Raw genomic sequence first — 26,837 nt, 5'->3', positions numbered from 1 at the left:
CCCACCTCCAGCCGCGCCGCGCCACGCCACGCCACGCCCCGCGACCGAACAGCCCCGGACGGTTCTGTTACAGAAAAGCAGCCCCAGGAAGAGGATGAAGTTGACTCCGTTCTCCTTTCAGCGTCCAAGATCCTAAATTCCTCGGAGGGGGTGAAGGAAAGTGGCTGCAGTGGCACAGGTAAAATCGCCAGGCTGTAAACGCCTCCTTTAACTATACACAGGTGGCAGCACCTGGCCCGCGCCACCTGCTCACCTGGCGTGCTTCCCACGGCCGTGATGACACTGACAGCAGCCGCCACGGCACTCGCGCTTTGTGCCAGTGCTGTTCTATCTAAGCACGTGATGGATCAACTCTTTAATTCTCACAACACTTTTACGCAGTAGGTGCTGTCACGATCCCCATTTTGCAGATGAGGAAACGGGCACAGAGAGGTTAACTCCCTAAGGTCACACAGGCAGCATGGAATGGGGCGGGCTTTCAGCAGGGCGGCTCCGGACTGCCTGTCTTCACCACCACCCTATCCTAGGTTGCTTCTCTGAATGCTAAGTAAGAATTGTTGAGTTTTTTGGACACACACTAAAACGATATGCAGTCAGCCCTCGGTATCTGGGAGTTCTACATCCTTGGATTCAACCAACCACAGATGGAAAATATTCAGGGGGGAAAAAAATTTTAAAATAACAGTACCGCAATTTTTAAATGCAAATTTTGAACAGTATAACAGCCATTTACATAGCATTTACATTGTATAAGGTATTACAAGTAATCGAGAGATGATTTAAAGTATACAGCAGGATATGCATAAAAGCTATGCAAATACTACCCCATTTTGTATTAGGGACTTGAGCATCTGCAGATTTTGCTATCCGCAGAGGCTCTGGAACCAATCCCCTGTGGATATCCAGGGAGGAGTGTATACCTTTTCTAAAGAAAACTACGTTTTACAGTAAATATTTATAGACTACAGGATATTATATGGGGAGGATGTTTGAAATAGCTAAAGTTTTCAAGCTCCACATAAACTATGAATAAGATGGGGGTACCCAGCTAGGGGAATCTGAGGACATTGAAGGTGGAGTCCCAGGCGACTACACGCCTCTCAGAGGAGCCTGCTGTGAGGTGACATGCCGGGGAAGGAGCAGAGCACGGGGCAGAAGAAGGGTCTAGACTGATATGCCACGCCTGGACCCCCAGTTGCCCCTCTGTAGGATATGGATAATCCTGATGCCAAAGTGCTGAGCCCCCAGAGGTCTGAGGTTGGGACAGGATTTCTGCACCGTCACCATCCAACATCTTCACAAAATGCCTTGTCGGGGCCCGGAAAGAAGAGACTAGAGCAGTCACACCTCAGCAGACGGAAGACACCCAGGTGCCCAGGCACCCCAGTGGAGGCCAGCAGGACAGGCACTGGCCAGTCCCCTCTCCGCCCTCCTGCCTCCACCCATGAGATATGCAGGTTTCCCTGGGCAACCAGGAGGGGCAAAGGGGGCCCCTAAAAACAGGAGAAAGAGTCCTCACAGAGAATTGAGACATTGAGGTAGCTCTGTATTTACCTCAAAGAGAGCATGTAAGGTCAGAGGAAATAGAAGTACCTTAATTTGGCAAGCTCACATGTTTTCTAACATGAATGAGGCTTAGGGTTCTGGAGAAAGATGCCAATATGTATAGAAAATAGTTACATGCAAAATAGCACATGTATTTGTTTAAGAGTTACGGTCTCTCTTGTCAGAACACAGTGGTTACAAGTATGGGGTTGACACAGGACAGGTTCTCAATAAACACCAGTTATCTTGAGTCGGGGCCACCCGGGAATTTCCTGCCTGCAACTACAGGCAAAAGTAGGAGGTATGGCTGGCGCCCTTCTCTCTATTCTCCTGTTGACGCTTCATTGTCACCAAGTGATCCATTCCCTGAGTACTGACAAAATAATGACCTGATTTGCATAACTACTGCCAGGTTACAAAGAGTTATAGAATGTTCCTGGCCGGGCGCGGTGGCTCAAGCCTGTAATCCCAGCACTTTGGGAGGCCGAGACGGGCGGATCACGAGGTCAGGAGATCGAGACCATCCTGGCTAACACGGTGAAACCCCGTCTCTACTAAAAAATACAAAAAACTAGCCGGGTGAGGTGGCGGGCGCCTGTAGTTCCAGCTACTTGGGAGGCTGAGGCAGGAGAATGGCATGAACCCGGGAGGCGGAGGTCACAGTGAGCTGAGATCCGGCCACTGCACTCCAGCCTGCGCGACAGCGCGAGACTCCTTGTCAAAAAAAAAAAAAAGAATGTTCCTAAGGTCTCTATGATTTGAGAACTGGTGGTTAACCTAATTCACCCTTACTGGAATGGGTTTGTGAGAGACTTTTGAATTTGAGGATGACCAGGGTATTGTTCCCAGCACCCTGTTCTACCTGAGTCTTCATTCATTCATTCATTCGTTTGTGGAGCATATTCTTTTGAGCATCTGCTAAGTTTCAAGTGATGTTCTAGGTGCTGGGGATCCAACAGTGAACAAGACATGCAAGATTCCCTGCCCACAGGGAGCTTACCTTCTAGTGAGGGAACGGACAGACAAAGGCTATTGCGTGTGTGTACGTGGGGAATAAATTCTATGGAGAAAATAAGGCTGAGAAGGGGTGGAGGAATATTTGGAGTGGCAGAGGTGGGTGGGAAGCGTGTCATTTTAAACAGGGTGGTGGGAGAAATCCTCACTCAGCAGGTCACATCTGAGCCAAGACCAGAAGGAGGTAAAGAAGCAATCTGTGCAGATTTCTAGGGAAACAGCATTGCAGGCAGAGAGAATGGCAACTGCAAAGACCCTGTGGTGGGAGTGTGGCTGGTGTGACTGAGGAACAGCTCTTGTAAATGGAGCAGAACAAATAGGGAAGGGCAGGAGGGAGGAACCAAGAGCGGGCTTTGAATTTACCAAATAATCATCATATCGCCTCTGCAGCAATGACTTCGTGTCTCTTGAGATTCACTATGTGCCGTGCACTCAATAAGGACTTTACCTACAAACTGGACACTTGCCTGCAGTTACCCCTCACTGCGAGTGTGTGGCAAAGCTAGAATTCACATCTGGGCATCAGGCAACCTGCTGCATAGCTCTTTGCATAATGACTGTGACAAAGCCTCATGCAGAGGGTGCCACACCTCACAAAGCTTTGTAAGACTGGGACGTCTAGAAATGAACTTGAATTGTCACAGCAGAACTCAGTATTAGAACCTGCGGCCAGGCATGGTGGCTCACGCCTGTAATCCCAGCATTTCAGGAGGCCGAGGCAGGAAGATCACCTGAGGTCAGGAGTTTGAGACCAGCCTGGCCAACATGGTGAAACCCCATCTCTACTAAAAATACAAAAATTAGCCGGGTGTGGTGGCACATGCCTGTAGTCCCAGCTACTCAGGAAGCTGAGGCAAGAGAATCGCTTGAACCCGGGAGGCAGAGGTTGCCATGAGAAGAACCTAAGAATTAGAAAGCTTGCAGAGAGCCTGACATCCTATATAGAATCATTATCCTGTTGCATTTTCAGGATGTATTTGTTCCTCTTGGTCTGTTTGCTACGGGTATGCAGTCGATACTTTTTGTATACATTGAATACAATATTTTTTGCAGGCTCAGAATAAAAATTACCTCAAAAGTCATCCCATTGATAACTCTCTTGTTTTTCACTTTTGACACAAATATGAAACAGCTGGAAAATTTAAGTTGGATGTAAGATGAGTACTATTCCTTACATTCCCAATAAACTCTAATCTTGGTGGGTGGGACCATGTCTGCAGTTTGTTTATATGCCTCCCGATATTGTAATTTTAGCAGGGACTTGGTAAATGGTGAAGTGTGATTGTGTTTTATCTCCTGGGTTCTTGGATAATTTCCCTTCCAATTCTAGAATCACATAATCCTGTGTGACTAAGTTTTGCTGAGTTTTTAAATTACCTTTCCTTTGGGAATAAGTAGCAGCCAACATCTCTGAAACCCACAAGAAAAACAGAAAGTTATGTTGATAGCTTTTAAAAATAGATGACTCCAACTCCCTGCCTGTTCTCTGCCTGCACGGAATCATTGCTGGAGAAAAACACTCACTTGTGAGTCGTGCCATGAATCTAAAATGAGTCCTCAATGCTATTGGGAAAACTTACTTTAGTTCCACAGCAAATTCTTTTTCAAACCCTCTGCAAGAAAAGCTATTTCACTCCTCCTGTTCTCAAATCTCTAACATCTTTCTCCCTGGCCTCTCCCCTTGTAACATGGTCCCACACTATGTGAAAAAAGTAGAAGCACTCACACCCAAACTCCTTCATTCTCACCCTTCACATTTGTGAAACCCATATTCTAGGTCTTCTCCCATTTCAATGGAAGAATTGTCCTTGATCAATCAAAAGTGGTTTCCTTTGGATCTCATCTCCTGTGGAATTCTCAAGTACCCAGCTTCTGCAATTAGCCTCCCTCATTGTCCAGAATTATTGCTTTTCTCCCTTTCTGCTATGTGATTCTAGCAGCAAACAAGGATGTTAGAATGTCTTGTGGTTAAAAAAACAAAACAAAACAAAACAAATTCCTTTAGCCAGATGTGGTGGCACACACCTGTGGTCCCAGCTACTCCAGAGGCTGACGTGGGAGGATCGCTTGAGCCTTGGAGGTGGAGGTTGCAGTGAGCCAAGATGGCGCCACTGCACTCCAGCCTGGGCAATAGAGTGAGACCCCATCTCATAAAAAGAAAAAAAATTCCCTCTTCAACTTCACATCTCTTCCAGGATGCACTGTCGTCCCTTCCACAGTGAAACTAGAAAGAGCTACCTATCCTCCATGCCCACCAATCTCCACGTTCCATTCTCTCCTCAAGCACTTCCTTCGGGCTTCTATGCATGTCCTTCCGCATGGCCAGCAGTAACATCTATGTTTGTTTGTTTGCTTGTTTGTTTATTTTGAGATGGAGTTTCGCTCCTGTTGCCCAGGCTGGAGTGCAGTGGCACAATCTCGGCTCACTGCAACCTCCACCTCCCAGGTTCAAGCAATTCTCCTGCCTCAGCCTCCCGAGTAGCTGGGATTACAGGCACGTGCAACCATGTGCGGCTAATTTTTTGTATTTTTAGTAGAGACAGGATTTCACCTTGTTAGCCAGGATGGTCTCGATCTCCTGACCTCATGATCCGCCCCCCTTGGCCTGCCAAAGTGCTGGGATTACAGGAGTAAGCCACTGCACCCGGCCCACCCATGTTGAATGATGTGTTCATTGCTGCTCCCATGAACCATACACTGGTAGACCCACCTGGCTGCTGGATATCTCTCCTATGATGTTTAACAGACAACCTAGCCTTAACATATCTAAAAATGTTTTTCTCCTAACGTATGTTCCTACTCTACTGTTTTCCCCCAGTAAATGACATCATTACTCATCCATCTGCTCTCACCAAAAACCAAGGAGTCATCCTTCATTCCTCTCTCCTGGCCCCAACGAATCCTCCAGCAACGCTGCTGGCTTCATCTCCAAAGTGTATTCTGAATCCACCTACTTTTCCCCATTTTCCCCACCACCATTCCAGTCCAAGATATCTTCATCTCCACTTGGATTATTGCAATAGCCCTGCAATTGCCTTCTTACTCCCACCCCATAATCCATTATCATGTAGCAGAGTGACCTGTAAACTTTTCAGTCAGATCAGATCATTCCCATGATGGAAACCTTCGAAAGTTCCCCATTTTACTTAAGGGAAAAGCCAACCCGCTCAGCTTGGCCCGGAGGCCCTGCGTAATCTAGCCCCGTCTCCTGCTCCGACGTGTCCTCATCTTGTGCTCCCGTGGGTTCGTTAAGCTGCCTAGTAACAGTGCAATCACGCTGAGGCCAAAAAAGGTTGAAGAGGTGGAAGATGAAAAATAGATGTAGACAACAGGTATAAATCCCATTGTTTTCTTTAAAATCTTTGATTTACTATATCCCTTTATTAAGTCTGTACATTTCTTTTGGTCTTATATTTCTTATTTGATTTTAGCTAAAGGAATCTTATATTTATCTTTGAACTTGCAAATCCTCCTAATGAAAGAAAATCTGTACAGAAAAAGGAAGCTATTGCTGTAGGTATAGGAAGGAGATAGAATGTTGAACAGTTACATCATTCAGAATAAAATTGAAGGCTGAAAATATTTATGAGAATGATATCCTATCTTTGTGTTTAAATAAAGAGCTGTGTGGAAATTACGGTTACAGAACAGAATGTAAACATAAAACTTCACAGTGTATAAATCATATAACTAGCAAATATCATGAAAAGAGGGAAGTAGGCATCGAAGGAAATAGAATGCTAATTTTCTCATCTCTCTTGGCAGGGAGTAAGTCAAAAATGAATACAATAGAACTTTTTGTTATTGAAACAATAAAGATTTCAATCTCAATTCATGTTAATTTTCATTAGCTTATAGAGATCTCTTAGAAAATAATATCTCTCATGTAGTTAAAAAAAAATCTAAATACTAGAACTAATTTCCACTACTTGCAGTTTTTAAAATTCTCTTAAATTCAAGTAAATATGGGTACTATTTATGTAAAATACTGTTGATGTATAAAAGGATTCCACTTCGTCCACATATGTGCGTAGAGAGCTGACTGAAAGATGGCACCTGAAACTAACAGCAGTTTGTTGTGGGTGGCGGGATTCTACGTGCCATATTCTTTCCGACGTGCGCTTTGCTCTGGTTAAGTTCATTAGAAGAGATTACTTTAGAGTCTGAAAAACTTTGTGTTTCCTTCCTATGCTGGTCTGGGCCTTCCTTCAGTTCCTTATTTTTTAGATGAACAGTTCAGGATACCAGGAGTTTAGCTGCCATTTTATTCCCAAGAAGAGGCAAAGCTGAGCAAGACTCAGACAGACTTGCCCTCCCTCCCCGCCCTCTGACTGAAGCTTCTTCAATAGCCAGGCAGCTCCAGGCTCCAAACCAGCATTGCCCCTTTGGTGGTGAGGGTCAGAGGGCAAAAGGGGTGCCGTACTTTGCAAGCAGCTTCTCTAACATCTGACAGTCTGCCAATCCAAAGGAGATTCGCTGACCTCTTTAAAAACTTAGGGCAGAAATTATCAGCCTAGGGAACATTCCATCATAGCTCACATTTTACTTAGGACACTGAAAGCTTTTATTAATACACTCTTTAAGAAAAAGTTGACAAAGCAAGCAGCCCGACATGCAGGCGAAGAGGAATGTGAGGAAATTTGCAAACATGGTACAGTCTCCCCCTGTTGCAGATCTATACTCTATTCAGGAAGGTCTCAAGCAAGTGACATTCTGCCTATTATCAAAAGAAGTTGGAGCACTTCTGTCTACTGTGTCTCAGTATCAGAGTCACCAAGCAAAACACAACAGTCAGGCAGCAGATGGAACAACGCTTTACTCACAGAGCGAAGAGACGAAGAGAGGGAGCAAGATCAGCCTCAGTAGTGGGTGTTAGTTCGCCATAGCCAGAGGGCCCAGTCCGTCTAGCAGGGGACAGATAGAGTAGTGGGGTTGGCCAGGTATCATATGACACACACACTTAAGCAGAACAAAGGAGTACACACTGAGTCTGAAGCAGGGAGTGCCATCCCCACACATGGTAGCAAGTCCAGCACAGGCTGTGAGTGAGGACTTTAGAAAGAGTCCTCTCGGTAAAGACGTGTTCCAGGCCCAGGCCCATTCATACAGGGCCAAGAGGGGATCTAAAGACCGCGAATGTGCAACTTCCCTTCCCAAGAGAAGCCACGTGTGGGTACTGTGCTTAAGACCAAGACAAAAAATACGCTGTTGATCCAACTTGGTTTCCATAAGGGGAAAAGTGTCATAGAAATTTCATAGAAACTGAGGTCTATCTATATACTACTTTGTCAAGAGTCTCCCATAACATGAGGAGTATTCGTTTTTGTTTTTTGTGTTTTTTTTAATGTAGTTTATATCCCAGAAACAAAGATATTTGATATTTGAGTTTTTCAGAGTTTTAAGTGTGGTGTTGCAAATTAATGGTGTTCTCTAAAAGACACTACTATAGCCTCAAGTGGATTTATTAAGTCAAGCGAGAATGATCACTTAAGCTTATTGTGGGACTAGCATAGTGTGAATATCAGAAGTTCTCATTATCTCTGCCTCACTATCCAAGAGAGTTCGGAGACCGCTTTCTATTACAGGTATTAAAAAACAAAATTTAAGAATTAGCTCACGTGGTTTTCCCATTTTGCTTCTTAGAATATGGCTGCATAGCAGAATCAGAGAACCAAATCCAACCACAATCAGCATTGAAAGTGAGTCTCTATTTCATTTTATTATCTCCAAAATTCTGGGTAAAGGCTGATCTTTTTCAGAACAAATACTCCCTAAATGCGTGCGGGTTCTCCCACTTTATCTTCACAAAGATCTCCATGAAAGCACATTGAAGAGTTAGCAAAATGACTAACAATGTGAACCACCTGGCCCTCATGGGATCCTTTCAAGTAATAGGCAACTTTGGGAGACATAAAATCGTAACAATTCAATAATATGTTTACCTCCCTAAAAATATTCAATTTCTTACTTTTGTCATAGGTCCTTCAGCATCAATTGGAATCATTTCAGGCTTTGCGAATGCAGACTTTGCAGAATGTCAGCATGGTATGTTTCTTTTAATCTATATATGAAATATCTAACCTTAAAGTATCATCCCATCTTCTAAGCTGATGATCACTAGCCAATGGATTAGCTGACACAGAATTTAATATAATAGAGGTCACAGCATATTCTAGGCTCAAAAGTTCTTTTAAGGAAACTACAATCTTCTCTCTGTTTTACTTGTGTTTGGAAGCAAGCCAAAACACGCAGCAGTCGCTGATCTTTTAAATACGTGTTTAAAGTCTGTATACAGACTACAAATAGGGACCCTCATTGTTAGTGACATAAAATCTAATTCAAACTGGCTTAGGGGAAAAATGCACTTTAACAGCTCAAGTAAATGAAAGTCCTGGAGAGAGCCCACTTCAGGATGGCTGAGTCCACGTGATTAGGTCTTGTGTTGTCAGAACAGGTCTCACTCTGTATCCTGATTCTGCTTTCCACAGTAGGGGATTCTCAGACTCCCTGTGGCGGTAGAAGATCTGCTAGAAGGTCCAGTTCTTTTTCCTTCCAAATTCAAGTCAGAAAAGAGAGTACACTTTGCTTTGAGAAGGAGTTTTCGCTCTTGTCACCCAGGCTGGAGTGCAGTGGCATGATCTTGGCTCCCTGCGACCTCTGCCTCCTGGGTTCAAGCAATTCTCCTGCCTCAGCCTCATGAGTAGCTGGGATTACAGGTGCCCACCACCATGCCTGGTTAATTTTTGTATTTTTAGTAGAGACCAGGTTTCACCCTATTAGCCAGGCTAGTCTTGAACTCCCGACCTTAAGTGATCTGCCCGCCTCGACCTCCCAAAATGCTGGGATTACAGGCGTGAGCCACCGCACCCGGCTACACTTTGCTCATAATAGTTTAAACTGAGGTTCTTGGCCTGATTCAGATTGATCCCGACTGGGTCACAGGCAATGCTTGAACCAATCACTGTCAGGTGGCTACTATTTCCTGACTGGTTAGCGCTCAGTCAGGTGCCCCTGGGAGTTAGAGGCAGAATCAATACTACCATAACCACACTTCATCCAGAAGAAATAAGGAGAAGTATAAACAGAGGGCTAGAGTATGGATATTGGGGGTATGTAACACCCACATATTCACTAAAGACCCAATGTAAACTTCATCCCAATGTTCTTATACTAAAAGCACCTGCAGGGAAATGGGAAGGGAAGATAACTCCTCCTAAAGGGGACAGAATAGATTCCAAAGGTCTCTTATTCAACAATGTAAAAATCAGACATCTAAAATCATTTGAATATAGTTCCTAAAACTTTGTTTTACTAAATTGTTTCTGACTTTATAACAATTAAGGCATAATTTTCTTAAAGATTAACAATAAAGATTACAATAAATTAAGTAGCTTTTATTTATATTCGATACAATGGGAAAGACTTTTTATGGGCAGGAAATTTAAACATACCTTTTAATTTTAACATCTATTATTCCTGTACATTCATAAGTTTACAAATCTGAAATCAAATTTTTCTCAACTTTTAAAGGTACAGTCGGAAATCAGTGAAATATTGAACAAAAGTATTATTGAAGTAGAAAACCCACAATTTGGCTCAGAAAAAAATCTGGCGTTTGGTGCACGCATTGAAAAGGATTTGGTATGTTATTCTATAGAAATCATTTCTCTATGTAGGTACTTCAAAACGTGACTACCATCAGTTCCTTTCACTTTACATGGTCCCCTTTGTTATAGGAAAAATGGACCATCAGAGATGAAAATAAGGAAAGTCCAGTCCTGAAACCCTTAAAAGACGTGTGTTTTTTTACCTCTGTTCTTCTGCAATTTGCCCATTTCTCCTGAGAGTCTGGAAGGGACATTTGACTTTGTCCAGATCCCGAAAGATTCCCAAGTAAATTCAAATACAAGGCAGTTTTTATAGCCAATCTATTCACTTAGGATTGACCTAGGTCTGTGGTAAATTCCCTAGAAAAGCTCCAAACCAAAGTTACCATCACTGTGTCCACACTGACTCGAATTCACACTTCCGGGATAGTCACAGTCCTAAAATCACCTGAAAGGAGTGCAAGCTAAGGTTAACAAATAGCTCAGAATTAGAAACATTCATTTGCCTGAAACTCCCATTTGACCTATCGGTTTCATCTTCCCCACCTACCTATGATGGCCTCTTGAAGGACGCTAAATTTCTATATTTCTGAAATTGAGGAGTTGGCCCATGTATCTCACCCCAAAGGAAATAAGAGCAAGTTCTAAGCAAATTGGGAAGACCAGAGTTACAGATCTAAAAACAACTGTTGGAGAAAATAAATCATACTTGTTATGCTCCTTTGCTGTGGAAATGGGTAAAATGCTTGTTTAGGGTACATAAATAAATCCTCCACAAAATATTATCTGTACTGCTTGGACATGTGGCAAATGACAATACATTTATAGTGTACTTCTTCTTGTTACAGCCTACAGAGAATCAAGAAGGAAACCTTTCTATGGAGAAAAGTCGTCATTTTAAGGATTCCAAGACACTTCATTCAGTGGAAGAGAAATTAAGTGGTGATAGTGTGAACAGTCTCTCTCAAAATATAAATGTTCCATCCCAGATGCATTTCGAGGACACTTTAACTCTGAGAACTTCAACAGACGATTTATCTTCAAACATAATTATACACCCTTCAGAAAATTCTGACATCTTGAAGAATTATAATAACTTTTATCATTTTCTACCTACTGCACCTCAAAATGTGACGTCTCAAGCTGATATGGTAATTCTGGATAAATCCAAAATTACTGTGCCTTTTCTCAAGCATGGATCTTGTGAAAATTTAGATGACATTTGCCATTCTATCGGACAAATGAAAGAAGAGCTTCAAAAGTCACACGATAGGGAAGTGGCACTTGCAAATGAACTTCAGACTTTAAAAACTGATCCAAATGTTCAAAGTAATGATAAATATGACCTGTCCCCTATTCACCAGGAAAAAATGAACTTTATTAAGGAAGAAAACATGGACCGTAACTTAAATGAAGATATAAAATCAAAGAGAATTTCAGAATTAGAGGCATTAGTAAACAAATTACTCCCCTTCAGGGAAACTGTGTCAAAATTCCATGTGAATTTTTGTAGAAAATGTAAAAAATTATCCAAGAGTGAAATACACAGGGGAAAGAGAAATGAGAAAAACAATAAAGAAATTCCCATCACTGGCAAAAATATTACAGATTTAAAATTCCATTCCAGAGTTCCAAGATACACACTGTCATTCCTCGACCAAACAAAACACGAAATGAAAGACAAAGAAAGACAACCATTTCTAGTAAAACAAGGATCAATAATATTTGAAAATGAGAAAACTTCCAAAGTTAATTCCGTTACTGAACAGTGTGTTGCAAAAATTCAGTACTTACAGAATTACCTGAAAGAATCCGTGCAGATACAGAAAAAAGTAACAGAACTGGAGAATGAAAATCTGAACCTTAAGTCCAAAATGAAACCTCTTATCTTTACCACACAATCTCTCATACAGAAAGTTGAAACATATGAAAAGCAACTTAAGAATCTGGTTGAAGAAAAGAGTACTATTCAGTCTAAGTTAAGTAAAACAGAAGAAGACAGCAAAGAGTGTCTCAAAGAATTAAAAAAAATAATTAGTAAATATAATGTTCTCCAAGGCCAAAATAAAACTCTAGAGGAAAAAAACATACAACTTTCTTTAGAGAAGCAACAAATGATGGAAGCATTCGATCAACTAAAAAGTAAGGAACACAAAACTCAAAGTGATATGGCCATTGTCAATAATGAAAATAATCGAATGAGTATAGAAATGGAAGCAATGAAAACCAATATTCTATTGATACAAGATGAAAAAGAAATGTTAGAGAAAAAAACACACCAGCTTCTAAAAGAAAAAAGCTCACTTGAAAATGAACTAAAAGAAAACCAGCTAGAGATAATGCAGCTAAAAGAGAAAGAAAGATTGGCAAAAACCGAACAAGAGACACTTCTTCAAATAATAGAAACAGTTAAAGATGAAAAACTCAATCTTGAAACAACATTACAAGAATCTGCTGCTGCCAGACAAATTATGGAAAGAGAAATTGAGAATATTCAAACCTACCAATCTACTGCAGAAGAGAATTTTCTGCAAGAAATAAAAAACGCAAAATCAGAAGCAAGTATTTATAAGAATAGCTTGTCGGAAATTGGCAAGGAATGCGAAATGTTATCAAAAATGGTCATGGAAACCAAAACAGATAATCAGATTCTAAAAGAAGAACTAAAGAAACATAGTCAAGAAAATGTAAAATTTGAAAACAGCATCAGTAGACTTACTGAAGACAAAATACTTTTAGAAAATTATGTAAGAAGCATAGAAAATGAAAGGGATACCTTGGAATTTGAGATGCGGAATCTTCAACGAGAATATTTAAATTTAAGTGATAAAATTTGTAGTCAGCATAATGACCCTTCAAAATCAACTTATATTTCAAGAAGAGAGAAATTCCATTTTGACAACTATATTCATGAAGATACTTCTAGTCCTCGGAGTAGGCCTTTGGCTTCGGATTTGAAAGGTACGCAAGTCCTGGTAGATTAGTAGACATGTGTTTAAGAGTCTTGTAGCCTGTTGGGCACTAGCCAGAGTACAGAAATAAGGAGGAAACTTTAAGATGAATATAATTTTGTTTTGTAAAATTTGTATCTAATGTATTATACAGTGAAATTATTTAAGAAATTTTTCTAGATAAAATTTATACTTATATTAATTATGTACATTGCATGCGTACAAAGCAACTTTGGCAGTGAGCAAGAGGGAGTTAATTACTATTTTAAAGTATAAGTAGTACTCCCACCTTAAAAGAATTCTTTTTTTTTTCCTAGGAATTCCAAGTAAACTATATCAGTTGCTTCCATCCAAGATCTATAAATAAACGGCTAAAATCAATGTTTCAAAACCTTTGTCCAAGTACTTTTCCACCCCGAAAATAATTTTAAATATGATGACATTAACCTGGTAATTGATTAGACTAGTTTTTAAAATTAGAAATTGGAATTAGGTATATATTTTATATTGTCAAGAACAGTGGCGAATGTGAGGTTTTACCCAACTGGTAAGCTCATATTTTAGCCTGCTACAGTTTTGTGGGTTCTAGTGGAAGGCACAAGACTCCTGAGTAAGAGACTGAGGAGAGTTTGTTACAACAGCAGGAGTCAGAGTATCAGCATGTCTGCATTGGTTCTCCGAGCCCCAATTTCTATAAGCAGCGTAAAGATGATCATACAGTGGGTTGCATCACAGGAGAGAGCGAGCTTAGAAACCCAAATATTATAATGGCTAGTAAGATGCCTGCCCGTTGCTGTAGGTGGAAACATTGCACTGGACAATAAGCATGCCTGCCCTGGCTCCAGAGCAAACACGATCTCTAGCTTCCAAGGTTGCAGGCACACCTGTCCTGGGCTCCAGAGACACTCTGTCTTCCAAGACTGCTGTTCAAATATTCCTGGTTGAATTTTGCGCAGTGCTTTTCCTACGTTTATTGAGGTGATCCTGTTTTACTCCTTCAATCTGTCACTATGGTAAATTATGTTAAGAAACATTCACCTTGAATTCCTGGGATAAACTCCACTAGGTGATGTTGTATTATTCTTTTAATATATATTCCTGGATTCAATTTGATAATATTTTGTTAAGGATTTCTGCTTCTATATTCAGAAGGACGTTGGTCTGTGTTATTTTCTCGTAATGTCTTTGTCTGGCTTTGGTATCAGGAAAATCCTGTTGGGAAGTGTTTCCCCTCCTCCATTTTCTGAATGTGTGTAGGATTGGTGTTATATTATTCCTTCCTTAAATATTTAAATATGTAATACTCATACATATTTGGAAAATATGTAATATGTAAATATCCACCAGAGGGCCTGGGTTTTTCTAAATGGGAAGGTTTTCCATTGCTAAATGATTTCTATTATGTAGAACTATTCAGATTTTCTATTTCTTGAGTTAGGGTTGATAATTTGTATGTTCTGAGGAATTTGTACATTTCATGTAAGTTCTCAAATGTATTATCATAAAGTTGTTCATAATATTCCTTATTAGCATTTTAACATTCAAAGGACTTACAGCGACGTCCCCTCTTCAATTTCTGACATTGGTAATTTGGGGGTTCTTTTTTCTTTATCATTCTTGCTAGAGTTTTAGCAATTTTATTTTTCTTTTCAAACATCGGCTTATTATTTCATTGATTTTTCTCGCTGCTTTATTTTTTATTCCATTGATTTCTGTTCCTATTTAGTAATTTTATTCCTTTGGGTTATCTGGGGCTAATGTGCTCCTTCCCTAGTTTCGCACCCACATTAACTGCACCACAGACTCTGGTATGTTTTCATTTTCATTCAGTTCAAAATATTTTCTTTTTCACTCGTGATTTATTCTTTGACCCAATGGATTAGAAGTGAGTTGCTTGATTTCTAAATGTTTGGAGATTTTCAGTGATTTTTCTTTTATTGATTTCTTATTAATTCTGTCTTGATCAGAGAACATGCTCTAAATCTTTTTTAATTTATGGAGACGTGTTTTATTGCCCAGAATATGGTCTGTCTTGGTTGATGTTTCAGGTGAACTGGAATGTTCTAGAAATGTCAACGAAGTAAACGTGTTGACAGGATTGAGCAAATCTATGTCTGTACTGATCTGGTGTCTGCTTGTTCTAACAGTTACTGATAGAGGAATAGAGAAGTTGATTTGTTCATTCTATAAATTTGTTAAATGTGTTTTAAAGCTCTTTTATTTTATTTTATTTTACTGTTATTATTATTATTTTTTTTTAGATGGAGTTTCAGTGTTGTCAGCCCAGGCTGCAGTGCAATGGAACAATCTCACCTCACTACAACCTCCACCTCCCGGGTTCCAGCAATTATCTGTTTCAGCCTCCTGAGTAGTTGAGATTACAGGCGCCCACCACCATGCCTGGCTAATTTTTGTATTTTTAGTAGAGACGGAGTTTCACCATGTTGGCCAGACTGGTCTCGAACTCCTGACCTCAGGTGATCCACCCGCCTCAGCCTCCCAAATTGCTGGGATAACAGGCATGAGCCACCACGCCCGGCCAAAGCTCTCTTATGCATGCACACACATTTAGCACTATTATGTCCGCTTGGTAAACTGATACCCTTATTATTATGAAATAACCCTCATTATCCCTAGGGGTATTCCTTGTTCTAAAGTCTCTGATATTAATATAGCCCCTCTAGTTGTCTTTAGATTGGTGTTTGCATAGTATATCTTTTTGCATACTTTTATATTTATTTTGTAATGATGAATCAGTACGAGAAACTCTGAATAGTTAAATAATAAATATATACCATGAAAATGGATTAGTAAATCCTGGAAATCAAATATAAATCAAAGAACTAAAGCATTAAGAAAATAACTAATGGTGAGCACTATATCCATTTAAATACAAAATTGAGAATAAAGAACTATGAGAATTGTGGTTACAAAATAGAGTGTTAGTGTTAAAAAACATTGACAATATAAAACAAACAATATAACTAAAAAGTTAGGCTCATCCTTTTATTTTTAACCTACCTTTGTCCATTTTGTTTACTGCTGAATCCCAGTGCCCAGAGCTATGCCTGGAATATAGCAAGCACTCAACATTTGTTAAATGAATGATGAATTAACAGGCTGCCGTTACACTAGACTATTAGGCATAGGCTGGGCCTTCACTCTGTATGAATGTTATAAGGAGTTTTAAGTATCAAGAAGTTTAGACAAAATTAGCTGGATGGGGTGGTACATACCTGTAGTCCCAGCTACTCATGAGACTGAGGTAGGAGGATCACTTGACCTCAGGAATTTGAGGTTGCAGTGAGCTATGATTGTGCCACTGCACTCCAGCCTGGGTGACAGGGTGAGACCCCATCTCTTAACAGTAACAGCAAAGTTTAGACAAGATGACATTTTAGGTTCCTCCCTCCCTCCCTTCCTCCCTTCCTCCCTTCCTCCCTTCCTCCCTTCCTTCCTTCCTTCCTTCCTTCCTTCCTTCCTTTTTTCCTTCCTCCCTCCCTCCCTCCCTCCTTTCTCTCTCTTTTTTTTTTTTTGAGACAGAGTCTTGCTCTGTGGCTCAGGCTGGAGTGCAGTGGCCTCATCTCAGCTCACTGCAACCTCCGCCTCCCAGGTTCAAGCTATTCTCCTGCTTCAGCCTCCTGAGTAGCTGGGACTATAGGCATGTGCCACCATGCCCAGCTTATTTCTGTATTTTTAGTAGAGATGAGGTTTCACTATGTCGGCCAGGCTGATCTCGAACTCCTGACCTTAAGTGATCCTCCCACCTCAGCCTCCCAAAGTGCTGGGATTACAGGCATGAGCCACCGCGCCCGACCATTTTAGGTCACTTTCTAACAGTAGTGTAATGATTTCAAATTGCTTTATGAAGATTTTTGGAAATATATATATTGGGGGGAGGGAGGATAATATATGTTTTTCTAGCTAGCTCCAATAGGCTTATAGCCTGCCCCCTTAATAAGGTGTGAGGAGGAATAAACTGGAAACAGGTCTTCTCAGTCTTTTTTCTTGTAAACTAACATGTGTTCTATAGTTGATTTCCTACAAGTAAGTTACCTCCATCTTACCCTGCTCTCCAATTTTGGTAAAGGCTGTAGAGTGACTAACACATAACTTGAAAGCAGCCAGAGGCTGGGCGTGGTGGCTCACTCCTGTAATCCCAGCACTTTGGGAGGCTGAGGCGGGCGGATCACCTGACATCAGGAGTTCAAGACCAGCCTGATCAACATGGTGAAACCCCGTCTCTACTAAAAGTACAAAATCAGCTGGTCGTGGTGGCGTCACCTGTAATCCCAGCTACCCAGGAGGCTGAGGCAGGAGAATCGCGTGAACCCAGGAGGCAGAGGTTGCAGTGAGCCGAGATGGCGCCTTTGTACTCCAGCCTGTGCAACAAGAACGAAATTCCGTCTCAAAAAAAAAAAAAAAAAGCGAGAAGGCTGAGGTGGGAGGATCGTTTGAGCCTAGGAGTTGAAGACGAGTGTGGACAGCATAGGGAGACCTTGTCTCCACAGAAAATTTGAAAAATTATCCAGGTGTGGTGGCATATGCCTCTGGTCCCAGCTACTCAGGAGGCTGTGGCAGGATTGCTTGAGCCTGGGAGGTTGAGGCTGCAGTAAGCCATGATCACACCACTGCACTCCAGCTTCGGCGACAGAGACTAAGACCCTGTCTCGGGGAAAAAAAAAAAAAAGCAAGACTATGTGGCTTTGCCAGTGCTAGTTGTTCTAACTTGGACAAATTAGTTCATCTTTCTCAAACTCCATTTGTTGTTAGATGTAGATTAAGAGATTAATAATTAAAAACATATTAATATGGAATGCACATGGAATGGTATCTGGTACATTGCATTATATAAGTGTTATATAATGCTACTAACTTACTTTTGACATTGTAACAAAACACCACAAGGGAAAATTCAGTTATAATTGATGAAAATTCAAATTAACAAATTACCTTACAACTTATTTACAACAAATTATTTGATGGATAATGATCTAGTGGTTGTTTTTGTTTTGTTTTGTTTTCGTCTGTTTGCTTTTAGAGACAGGGTCTCACCATGTGGCCCAGTCTGGCCTCAAGCTCCTGGGTTCTGGTGATCCTCCTGCCTTGGTCTCCCAAAATGCTGGGACTACAGGTGTGGTCCACTGTACCCAGCCTTAATAGACTGATACATATTTTTTATTTATTTTACAGCTTATAAAATATTTTAAATTTGGTTTTCATAATTCTTCCAGGTAGATAATACGGATGACAGATAATTCAAGAGTCTTAAGAAATTAATTTGCTCTACTGTAGACAGCTATAATAGTAACAGGTTGAACCTGGTTTTTTTTTGTTTTTTTTTTTTTGAGATGGAGTCTCACTGTGTTGTCCAGGCTGGAGTGCAGTGGTGCAATCTTGGCTCAATGCAACCTCCACCTCCCAGGTTCAAGCAATTCTCCTGCCTCAGCTTCCCCAGTAACTAGGATTACAGTTGCCCACCACCACACCTGGCTAATTTTTGTATTTTTGGTAGAGACAGTGTTTCACCATATTGATCAGGCTGGTCTCGAACTCCTGACCTCAAGTAATTCACCCACCTTGGCCTCCCAAAGTGTTGGGATTACAGGCGTGAGCCAGCGAGCCCGGCCTTAAACTTGGCTTATTATTCTTAATGCATGTTCCACATTTATATACAAAAGTAGCAGGCAGTCTCTGAAGAAGCAGGATAAGATTTCAAAAACTATGATGTACTACTGCTTAACTTTCTCTCTGCTTAACAGTTCTTACTAGAGCTTATTATTGATCTAAGTCTCCCTTAAAGTTAAGCCTTTCTTCCATGTTAGGTCGACATCCACAATTATTGTTTCAGATTTGAGCCTTGAACAGATGTAAGTAGACGGTTTGTAGCAGAGACTGATGTCTGGCTAAGCAAGCTTATTTCTTCCATTACTCACTGATGATGGATACAGAAAACTACTCAAGTCATACAGGCATCATCACAGGAGAGTAGATAACTAGACGTGTAAGTTGTCAAGAGACGACACCAGAGTCGATGGCTGAGTCTGAGGAATAAAGCTGTTTCACAGGAAACTACCTAATGTTGTATTGTTACATTTTCAAAGTTCAAAGAAGAGACAATAATTGTAAGAAAACAGTCCATGGGCATCATAACTAGTTTGCACCTGTCAGATCAAACGTGTGTGCATGCTTTCCTCTACCAACACTTAGAGAAATCTTAATTGTTTTACATATGTCATTATTCCCATTGCTGGTTTCCATATTTGGTTTTCTGTAAACTGACACAATACATTTATATAAAATCCAGATAAGATCTGTCAATTGTCACACTGCTGCTAAAACCCTTCAGGAGAGCATTAGATTAGTGTTCCCATCTATGAATATGATATGAAGTGTGTTGTCTTAAAAAGGCATATTAATAAAAATTAACTATAGTTAAAAGATTAAAATGAACAATTATAATTTTTAAAGCTAAAATAAATTTCGATAAAATCTGAAAATATAAAACTCTTATCTCAAAAGAATTGGGATTACAGGCGTGAGCCACCGCACCCAGTCTAAGAATAAATATATTTATAAGGCTTGTTTGGTAACATTATCGATATATAACCATAGATGTTATTCACCTATGTGTACTTGGTAAAGCCATTCCTATTCTGAAGACAAATGTATTCAGTATTACTCTTTGATTCACATTATACCCTTGGTAATGTTTTTACGATATTAATTGCACAGTGTTAGTTATGAGGCAGGCATGAAAAATTCCTTTAAAACATTAATTGTAAAAATTATCTGTACCACCTGCACTCCTCCTTCAAAAGCAGCTATGTATGTCTGGCTTGACATAGTTCCCTCTACTTAAAAAATGTGGGTAGGCCCAAAAGAAGAGTCTTGTAGCCTTCTACAATCTGATTTCCAGCTCTAGGCAGCCCGGACTGGCAGAAGGACAAGTTCTAAGAAAGCATCACATATTTGTCCTTTTTCACAATGCTGATAAAGACATACCGGAGACTGGGTAATTTATAAAGAAAAAGAGGTTTAATGGACTCACAATTCCATGTGGCTGTGGAGGCCTCAAAATCATGGTGGAAGGCAAAAGGCACGTCTTACATGGCAGCAAGCAAGAGTGAAAATGAGAACCAAGCAAAAGGGGTTTCCCCTTTTAAAACCATCAGCTCTCGTGAGACTTATTCACAACCACAAAACAGTATGGGGGAAACTGCCCCCATGATTCAATTAACTTCCACCAGGTCCCTCCCACAACATGTGGGAATTATGGGAGCTGCAATTCAAGATGAGATTTGGGTAAGAACACAGCCAAACCATATCACACCATTATCTAAAATAACTTCCAATGTATTAGTTGATATTTAGATAATTTACATTTCCCTTTTAAAATACAAACACCACTAGCCCCTGCCCCTGGTGAATAAGGGCTATCAATACCTCACTATGAATTACAGTAAGATACTTAAATCATGTCTTTTAAGAGCTGATTTTTTTTTTTTTTTGAGACGGTATCTTACTCTGTTGCCCAGGCTGGGGTGCAGCGGCACGATCTTGGCTCACTGCAACCTCCACCTTCCAGGTTCAAGCAATTCTCCTGCCTCAGCCTCCCAAGCTGGGATTACAGGCATGCACCACGATGCCCGGATAATTTTTGTATTTTTAGTAGAGACAGGGTTTCACTACGTTGGGCAGGCTAGTCTTGAACTCCTGACCTCATGATCCACCCGCCTCAGCCTCCCAAAGTGCTGGGATTTCAGGCATGAGTCACCGTGCCTGGCTTAGAGCAGATATTTTTAAAAGAGACAGGGCAGGTGAAGGAGAAGAGATAACTTGGGGACTAGCAGGTAAGGCCTCGGTGAGATGCCCCAGGTGAGGCAGCTTGACAGCTAGAGAGGAACATGGGAGGACACCAAAGACTGACTTCATCCATCTTCCAACTTCAGAATTTTTATAAGATACTCAACTAACAAGTACATCCCCCTCAACCCCTCAACTCATCCTGGGGCTGCCATTGGCTAAATAACCTGATGCTTTACGTAAGTCACAAATAGAGGGCGTATTACCATATAAGCTGAAGCATTTGCCTCACTATGTCATATGTATATATTGTATCTATGTAACAATATAAATGGATCTAACATTTATCTCTGATGTTAAGAATGCTTTAGTAGGCTATGACACTTGGATAGCTATCAATCCAATTTTCAATACTTCTGAGAAGAAACAGCAAGAATTTATTGTGTACTTTCTACCCTTTCAGCAGTCTCTTCCACTCCTCCCCTCCACCCATGCAATTTTTTAACATTAGCAGTAAAAGCAAATGACAGATTGCACTTCAGGATTTTATACAATGTGTACACATGTTCTGCTCAGACACATAGATCTAAAAACATAAATCAACAACCATGTGTTATTAGCAAATACTATTTATTAATTAAGTAGTAGTATGAAAACAAGGAAGAGAATTAGAGTTGCAGGCTTAAATTTCTTTTAACTGCTTGAGCTATCTGCTCCAAAACATCTTATATTTTTTCAAATAATTAGCTCTTGATAATGAATTACTCGTAGTTAAGATCTAGAAAGCTACTTGTCTTCCAGTTGCTAATAGGATGGTACTGAAGCAGTCTTGTAGTTCTTTGAATTTAGTGCCCTAAAATTGGAAAGTAAACACACATTAATTTTTTAGGTGCAAGTCAAATACCTGTACATTTTTTTTTTTTTTTTTTTAAAGACAGGGTCTCGCTCTGTTGCCCAGGTTGGAGTGCAGTGGTGCAATCACAGTTCACTGCAACCTCAACCTCCTAGGCTTTTAAGCAATCCTCCTGCCTCAGCCGCCCAAGTATCTGAAACTACAGGCATGTGCCATCATGCCTGGCTAATTTTTATACTTTTTGTAGAGACAGAGTTTCGCCATGTTGCCCAGGCTGGTCTTAAAATCCTGGGCTCAAGTGATCTGCCTGACTTGGCCTTCCAAAGTGCTGAGATTACACACGTGAGCCACCAAGCCCAGCCTATCTGTACATTCTTATGAAAACTTTTTTCACTAAAAAATTTAAAACTAATATACTTTGTAACATATTAACAATCCAAAACTAAAATTTTCTCATCAACTTAAAACACTTCATTTTATTAAAACCATATATACTTAGAAGATATAGTTTAAGAAGGAAAACAATTATGGAATCAATTTTAAATACTACTGTCCAAAGGTTTACTGGTTTTAAAATTAGGGTAAAAGAAGCTAGAACTTGATTCAGGATAATGATTTGATAATGTATTATAAAAAGAAAGAGATTTCAATAAATTCAAAATTACTAAATGGAAGATAAAATTCAAATTTTTCAAAAGAACAATCACTTATTCTTCTCTTTCTCCTTGCTCCAAACATATAGGCTACAGCATCATAGAACTTTCTCAGGTTTATTCTCTGCAGAGAAAAGAACACACAGAAAACCTGAAATACTGCCCCCTTTCCCACACACAAAGTTCCATCTATCAGACGGTGGGTGTGCTGAGGAAAATTCTAATTTTACCATCTGTTTATTAGATGAAATTGGGCAGAGTAGTGATAGGTGGTTTGCCAGAGGTTAAAGGTTAAAAGGATAGGAAAAAGCTCCATATCTTCCTGTTTCTAAGTCCAGTAGTTTACCAACTAGCCCACAGAGAATAGTATTCCTGTAGACAACAGTTTAAATTACACACATTTACCCTAACATCTAGGGGAATCGTGGTTCAGTGACACAGATCGGTTTTTGTTAATTCAGAAAATGTGAATTTTGCTAGGTCAAAATCAATTTTCCCTACTTATTCCACAAAATTGTCACCAAAGTGCTACAAAGAGTAGATAAAATATGCAAAAATTGGTCATCATCGTCATCGATATTAGCTTATTATAATAAAACCCGTATGTGTTAAGCTACCATTCAAAATGTATATCCGGCCGGGCACAGTGGCTCATGCCTGTAATCCCAGCACTTAATCTCAGCACTTTGGGAGGCTGAGGTGGGAGGATCACCTGAGGTCAGGAGTTCGAAACCAGCCTGACAAACACGGCAAAACCCCGTCTCTACTAAAAATACAAAAATTAGCTGGGCATGGTGGTGGGCGCCTGTAATACCAGCTACTTAGGAGGCTGAAACAGGAGAGTTGCTTGAACCTGGGAGGAGAAGGTTGCAGTGAGCCGAGATCACGCCACTGCACTCCAGCCTGCACTCCAGCCTGGGTGACAAGAGTGAAACTCCGCTCAAAAAAGGAAAAAAAGACAAAATGTATTTCCAAAACCTGTTCCTTCAAACCCATATATGGTGTCAGCAAGACATGGTAGACTTGGAAAGCTTGAATTGGCTAATTATTGCAGCTAAGAAGGATTCTTCATTTCACCTACATTACCTCACTTATAATAGCATCTCATACATTAGTGACTTTGTGCTAACTGCATAGTTTAACTTCTATTTGATGGTATCATAGCAATTTAGAGCTTTTGTCAAAGTAGTATTGGAGTCTGGGGGGTGGTTATTCTATTTTACATAAAATGAGAATGTACTATGCTTCCAGTTAATTGCAATGACGCTATATTACTGAAATTGAATTCATAGGAAAGACACTGGTTCTAACACTCCTAATGAGATGCATGCATGGCTTAATACAGATGTCATAGTATTGGAGGCCACTGAAATACACACAGCATTCTGTAGTTAATGCTAGTGACACACACAAGTGCTCAAGAAAAAACTTCACTTGACAAATGCTTTATGCACTTGCCATTTGGGAAATACTGAGATAAATGTTTTGAAAAAATATAAAATCAAACATAGCTATAGGTAGCAAAATGACTATCATATAAGGTATAACATATATGAATGACTATAACACATAAAAGACAGGTTCAAGATAGAAGTTCAGTAGAACTCCGTCTGAGGATATTAGCAGACTTTAGAGAAGAGATGATAGAAGATAGAAGGCAGAATGAACAACCTTACCAGCAATGTAGTAGAGTAGGTTAAAAAAAGTACATGTATTTCATAAGGCTCAAGAAAAAGATGCACGAAAATAACAAGAAAGACAACAGGAAAGCAGGTTATGGCCACCTTACAAGGGGCCTTCAGTTTTTTAAGCAAATGTTTGAAACTAGATGGCATCTCAAGCTAATTAGTCCCCATGAAACCAGAAGATAACTTCAATATTTTTTTTTTTTAGAGAAAACACATCTTAAAGTACATAAAATACAGTAAAATCATGTATATCACAAAAAATGTTGTGGGCTGTAGATATTATGTTTGAAGTACCAAACTGTAAACATTTTAAATTTTCCTTATTTGAGATCATTTTTTCTAATCTTGCAAACTCTCAACATAAAATTTAGTGCTAGGTAGCCCCTGAATGATGTAAAGCTTAAGATGTCCAGAAATTTTTTTTCAACTTAAGCAACAGACTAGATTAAAATAATTCATTCAGAAAATTGAATACATACTGAAGCTCTAAATGGATGTTGAGTGAGAGAATCAAGTGAGAAAAAGCCATTGTTAGGTATCCAGGACCACAGAATCTTCTCAGCAGTCTCATGAGCAAGAAGAGTAGTACAAGTATGAACATCATCCAAGTTAGGGCACCCCAAATTATCGAAGTTTTAAGACAGTATCAACTTACTATGAAGTCTTCTTTCCCAAAAGAATTCAGGTATTCGAAATCATATTTCTGGTTAGGTAAAAGTTAACACATAGTACTGGTATTTTTAATTTAAAAAAATGTTAAGTAATTTGTCTTTAGCTGATTAGTTCTGCTGGTAAATACATTGTTCCAAAGAACTTAACAAGTAGTCAATCAGAAATACACCTTTGTGCGGGGCATGGAGGCCCACGTCTGTAATTCTAGCACTTCGGGAGGCCGAGGCAGGCAGATCACCTGAGGTCGGGAGTTTTGAGACCAGCCTGACCAACATGGAGAAACCCCATCTCTACTAAAAATACAAAATTAGCCGGGCATGGTGGTGCATGCCTGTAATCCCAGCTACTCGGGAGGCTGAGGCAGGAGAATCGCTTGAACCCGGGAGGCAGAGGTTGTGGTGAGCCGAGATCACGCCGTTGCATCCCAACCTGGGCAATAAGACGAAACTCTCTCTCAAAAAAAAAAAGAAAAGAAAAGAAAAAGAAAGAAAGAAATACACCTTTGTAATAAAGGGCAGTTTTATTTTTGTGAAATAATACTAATGTTAGTATTATAATTACTGTCTCCAAGTGATAAAGATGTACTACTGTTTTTATAAAAGAATGTAAATTTAGTGTCCTTTAGACACAGAATAACTGATTGTTTTTACTCCAAAGAACTTTCTCAGTTTTGAGAGTATACAAAACCTGGATAAAATTGGAGTTTTAAGATACTTTGATAATAAACTTTTTCTCAAAGCATTATAGTTACGTTGGCATTTTTAATTAACCAGAATATTTCCTATTTTCACAGGTTATCTCAAAGTTAAAGACAGAACTCTCAAGCATCATTAGGATTCCTCACGACTGCTAAGAAACTCCCTTGGAGAAATAGCCAATGTTAACGTGTACTGCTAACTGAACGATGAATATCTAACTAGTCTCAAATGACTCATAATGAGGCGCTATAGATTTGCTTTAAAAATTACGCACAGAATGGTTTGGTGCAGATAACTTAAGCTTTTTCAGCTGGGAATTTCAGAAGATGGGGGAGAACTTCTACAAGGGAGGGCAGGTACCTGTACATGGAGGAAGCTGAGATGTCTAAAGTCACCCCAATTTGTCATTTAAAAAAGTATATATCAATAAAAGATACTATTTTGAAGAAGTATAAAAGTTGGAAACAATTGTTTCTTGGTTTGTAAGCTAAGCATAAGGTTTTCCCACCTTCTGACATTCAAAGTCATTATACTTTCAACTGGTCTGCTTTTTGGTCCACCTGGTGGGTGGAAAATCTTATCGTTTTTGCCAGAAATAGTTGCCAATTTAGCCATATAAGGGTCAGCAGAATGTGATGGGTAAGGATCAAATGTTCCTGCCTTCATTCCACCAGGCTGCAAAGAAAAATGAGACAACTTAATGTGATTTTGTAAAATGCCTCTACAAAATTAGCTTGTGAAGAAGTTGATACATATTTTTGTAGTCTGCAGAGTTGGTTTTAAAGAAGATGATACTGTTTAATTCAAACACCACCAAAAGGTCTCCCTACCACCAACTTTATAGGGTCAAAACACCATAATCCAAAAGCTTTCAATAAAAATGACAATATTTATAGTAAGGTAACAGTCTAAACTACTGCCAAGCATTAATATTTTAGAGTTTATCAGGCCAGGCTATCACTTAGTTAGAAAGTGAGTCTATTAGTAAGGGAAATCCTAGGTCAGATGTATTTTGATAGAGAATGGGGAACAAGGAGTGTGGCACAACATGAGTTTACTAAATGCCAGTCAATGATGGAGAAGATACTTTAAAAAAAAGTAATAAGCGGCTGGGCGCGGTGGCTCAAGCCTGTAATCCCAGCACTTTGGGAGGCTGAGACGGCTGGATCAGGAGGTCAGGAGATCGAGACCATCCTGGCTAACACAGTGCAACCCGGTCTCTACTAAAAATACAAAAAATTAGGCAGGCGTGGTGGCGGCGCCTGTAGTCCCAGCTACTCGGGAGGCTGAGGCAGGAGAATGGTGTGAACCCGGGAGGCGGAGCTTGCAGTGAGCTGAGATCCGGCCACT

General features: G+C 40.0%; 2 protein-coding genes across 4 annotated transcripts in view; one reads left to right on the top strand and one right to left on the bottom strand.

The window, feature by feature from the left end:
• CCDC110 (coiled-coil domain containing 110) overlaps window positions 1-25,944 on the top strand; it is a 26,818-nt gene extending 874 nt beyond the window's left edge. Inside the window, exons 2-7 of one of the 3 annotated variants that reach the window (XM_012000179.1) lie at window positions 74-178; window positions 8,203-8,258; window positions 8,539-8,604; window positions 10,090-10,200; window positions 11,015-13,127; window positions 25,583-25,944. In XM_012000179.1, the coding sequence (XP_011855569.1) occupies window positions 74-178; window positions 8,203-8,258; window positions 8,539-8,604; window positions 10,090-10,200; window positions 11,015-13,127; window positions 25,583-25,623 (2,492 nt within the window). In that variant the 3' untranslated portion in view covers window positions 25,624-25,944. Of the gene's footprint in view, window positions 1-73; window positions 179-8,202; window positions 8,259-8,538; window positions 8,605-10,089; window positions 10,201-11,014; window positions 13,128-13,434; window positions 13,485-25,582 lie in introns of those variants that run through there. The other 2 variants (XM_012000178.1, XM_012000182.1) reach the window with 2 other exon arrangements.
• Window positions 21,535-26,837, bottom strand: part of LOC105553973 (chromosome unknown open reading frame, human C4orf47) — a 24,004-nt gene continuing 18,701 nt past the window's right edge. The window contains exons 7-8 of the mRNA XM_012000183.1: window positions 25,996-26,162; window positions 21,535-21,776 (exon numbers count right to left, since the gene is read on the bottom strand). Coding sequence (XP_011855573.1) covers window positions 21,728-21,776; window positions 25,996-26,162 — 216 coding nt within the window. The 3' untranslated portion in view covers window positions 21,535-21,727. The remainder of the gene's footprint in view (window positions 21,777-25,995; window positions 26,163-26,837) is intronic.

The sequence above is a fragment of the Mandrillus leucophaeus genome, unplaced genomic scaffold (genome assembly GCF_000951045.1).
Source record: "Mandrillus leucophaeus isolate KB7577 unplaced genomic scaffold, Mleu.le_1.0 Scaffold62, whole genome shotgun sequence".
NCBI lineage: Eukaryota > Metazoa > Chordata > Mammalia > Primates > Cercopithecidae > Mandrillus > Mandrillus leucophaeus.
The sequence above is the reverse complement of the archived record's forward strand: the minus strand, read 5'-3'. Positions and strand labels throughout refer to the sequence as shown.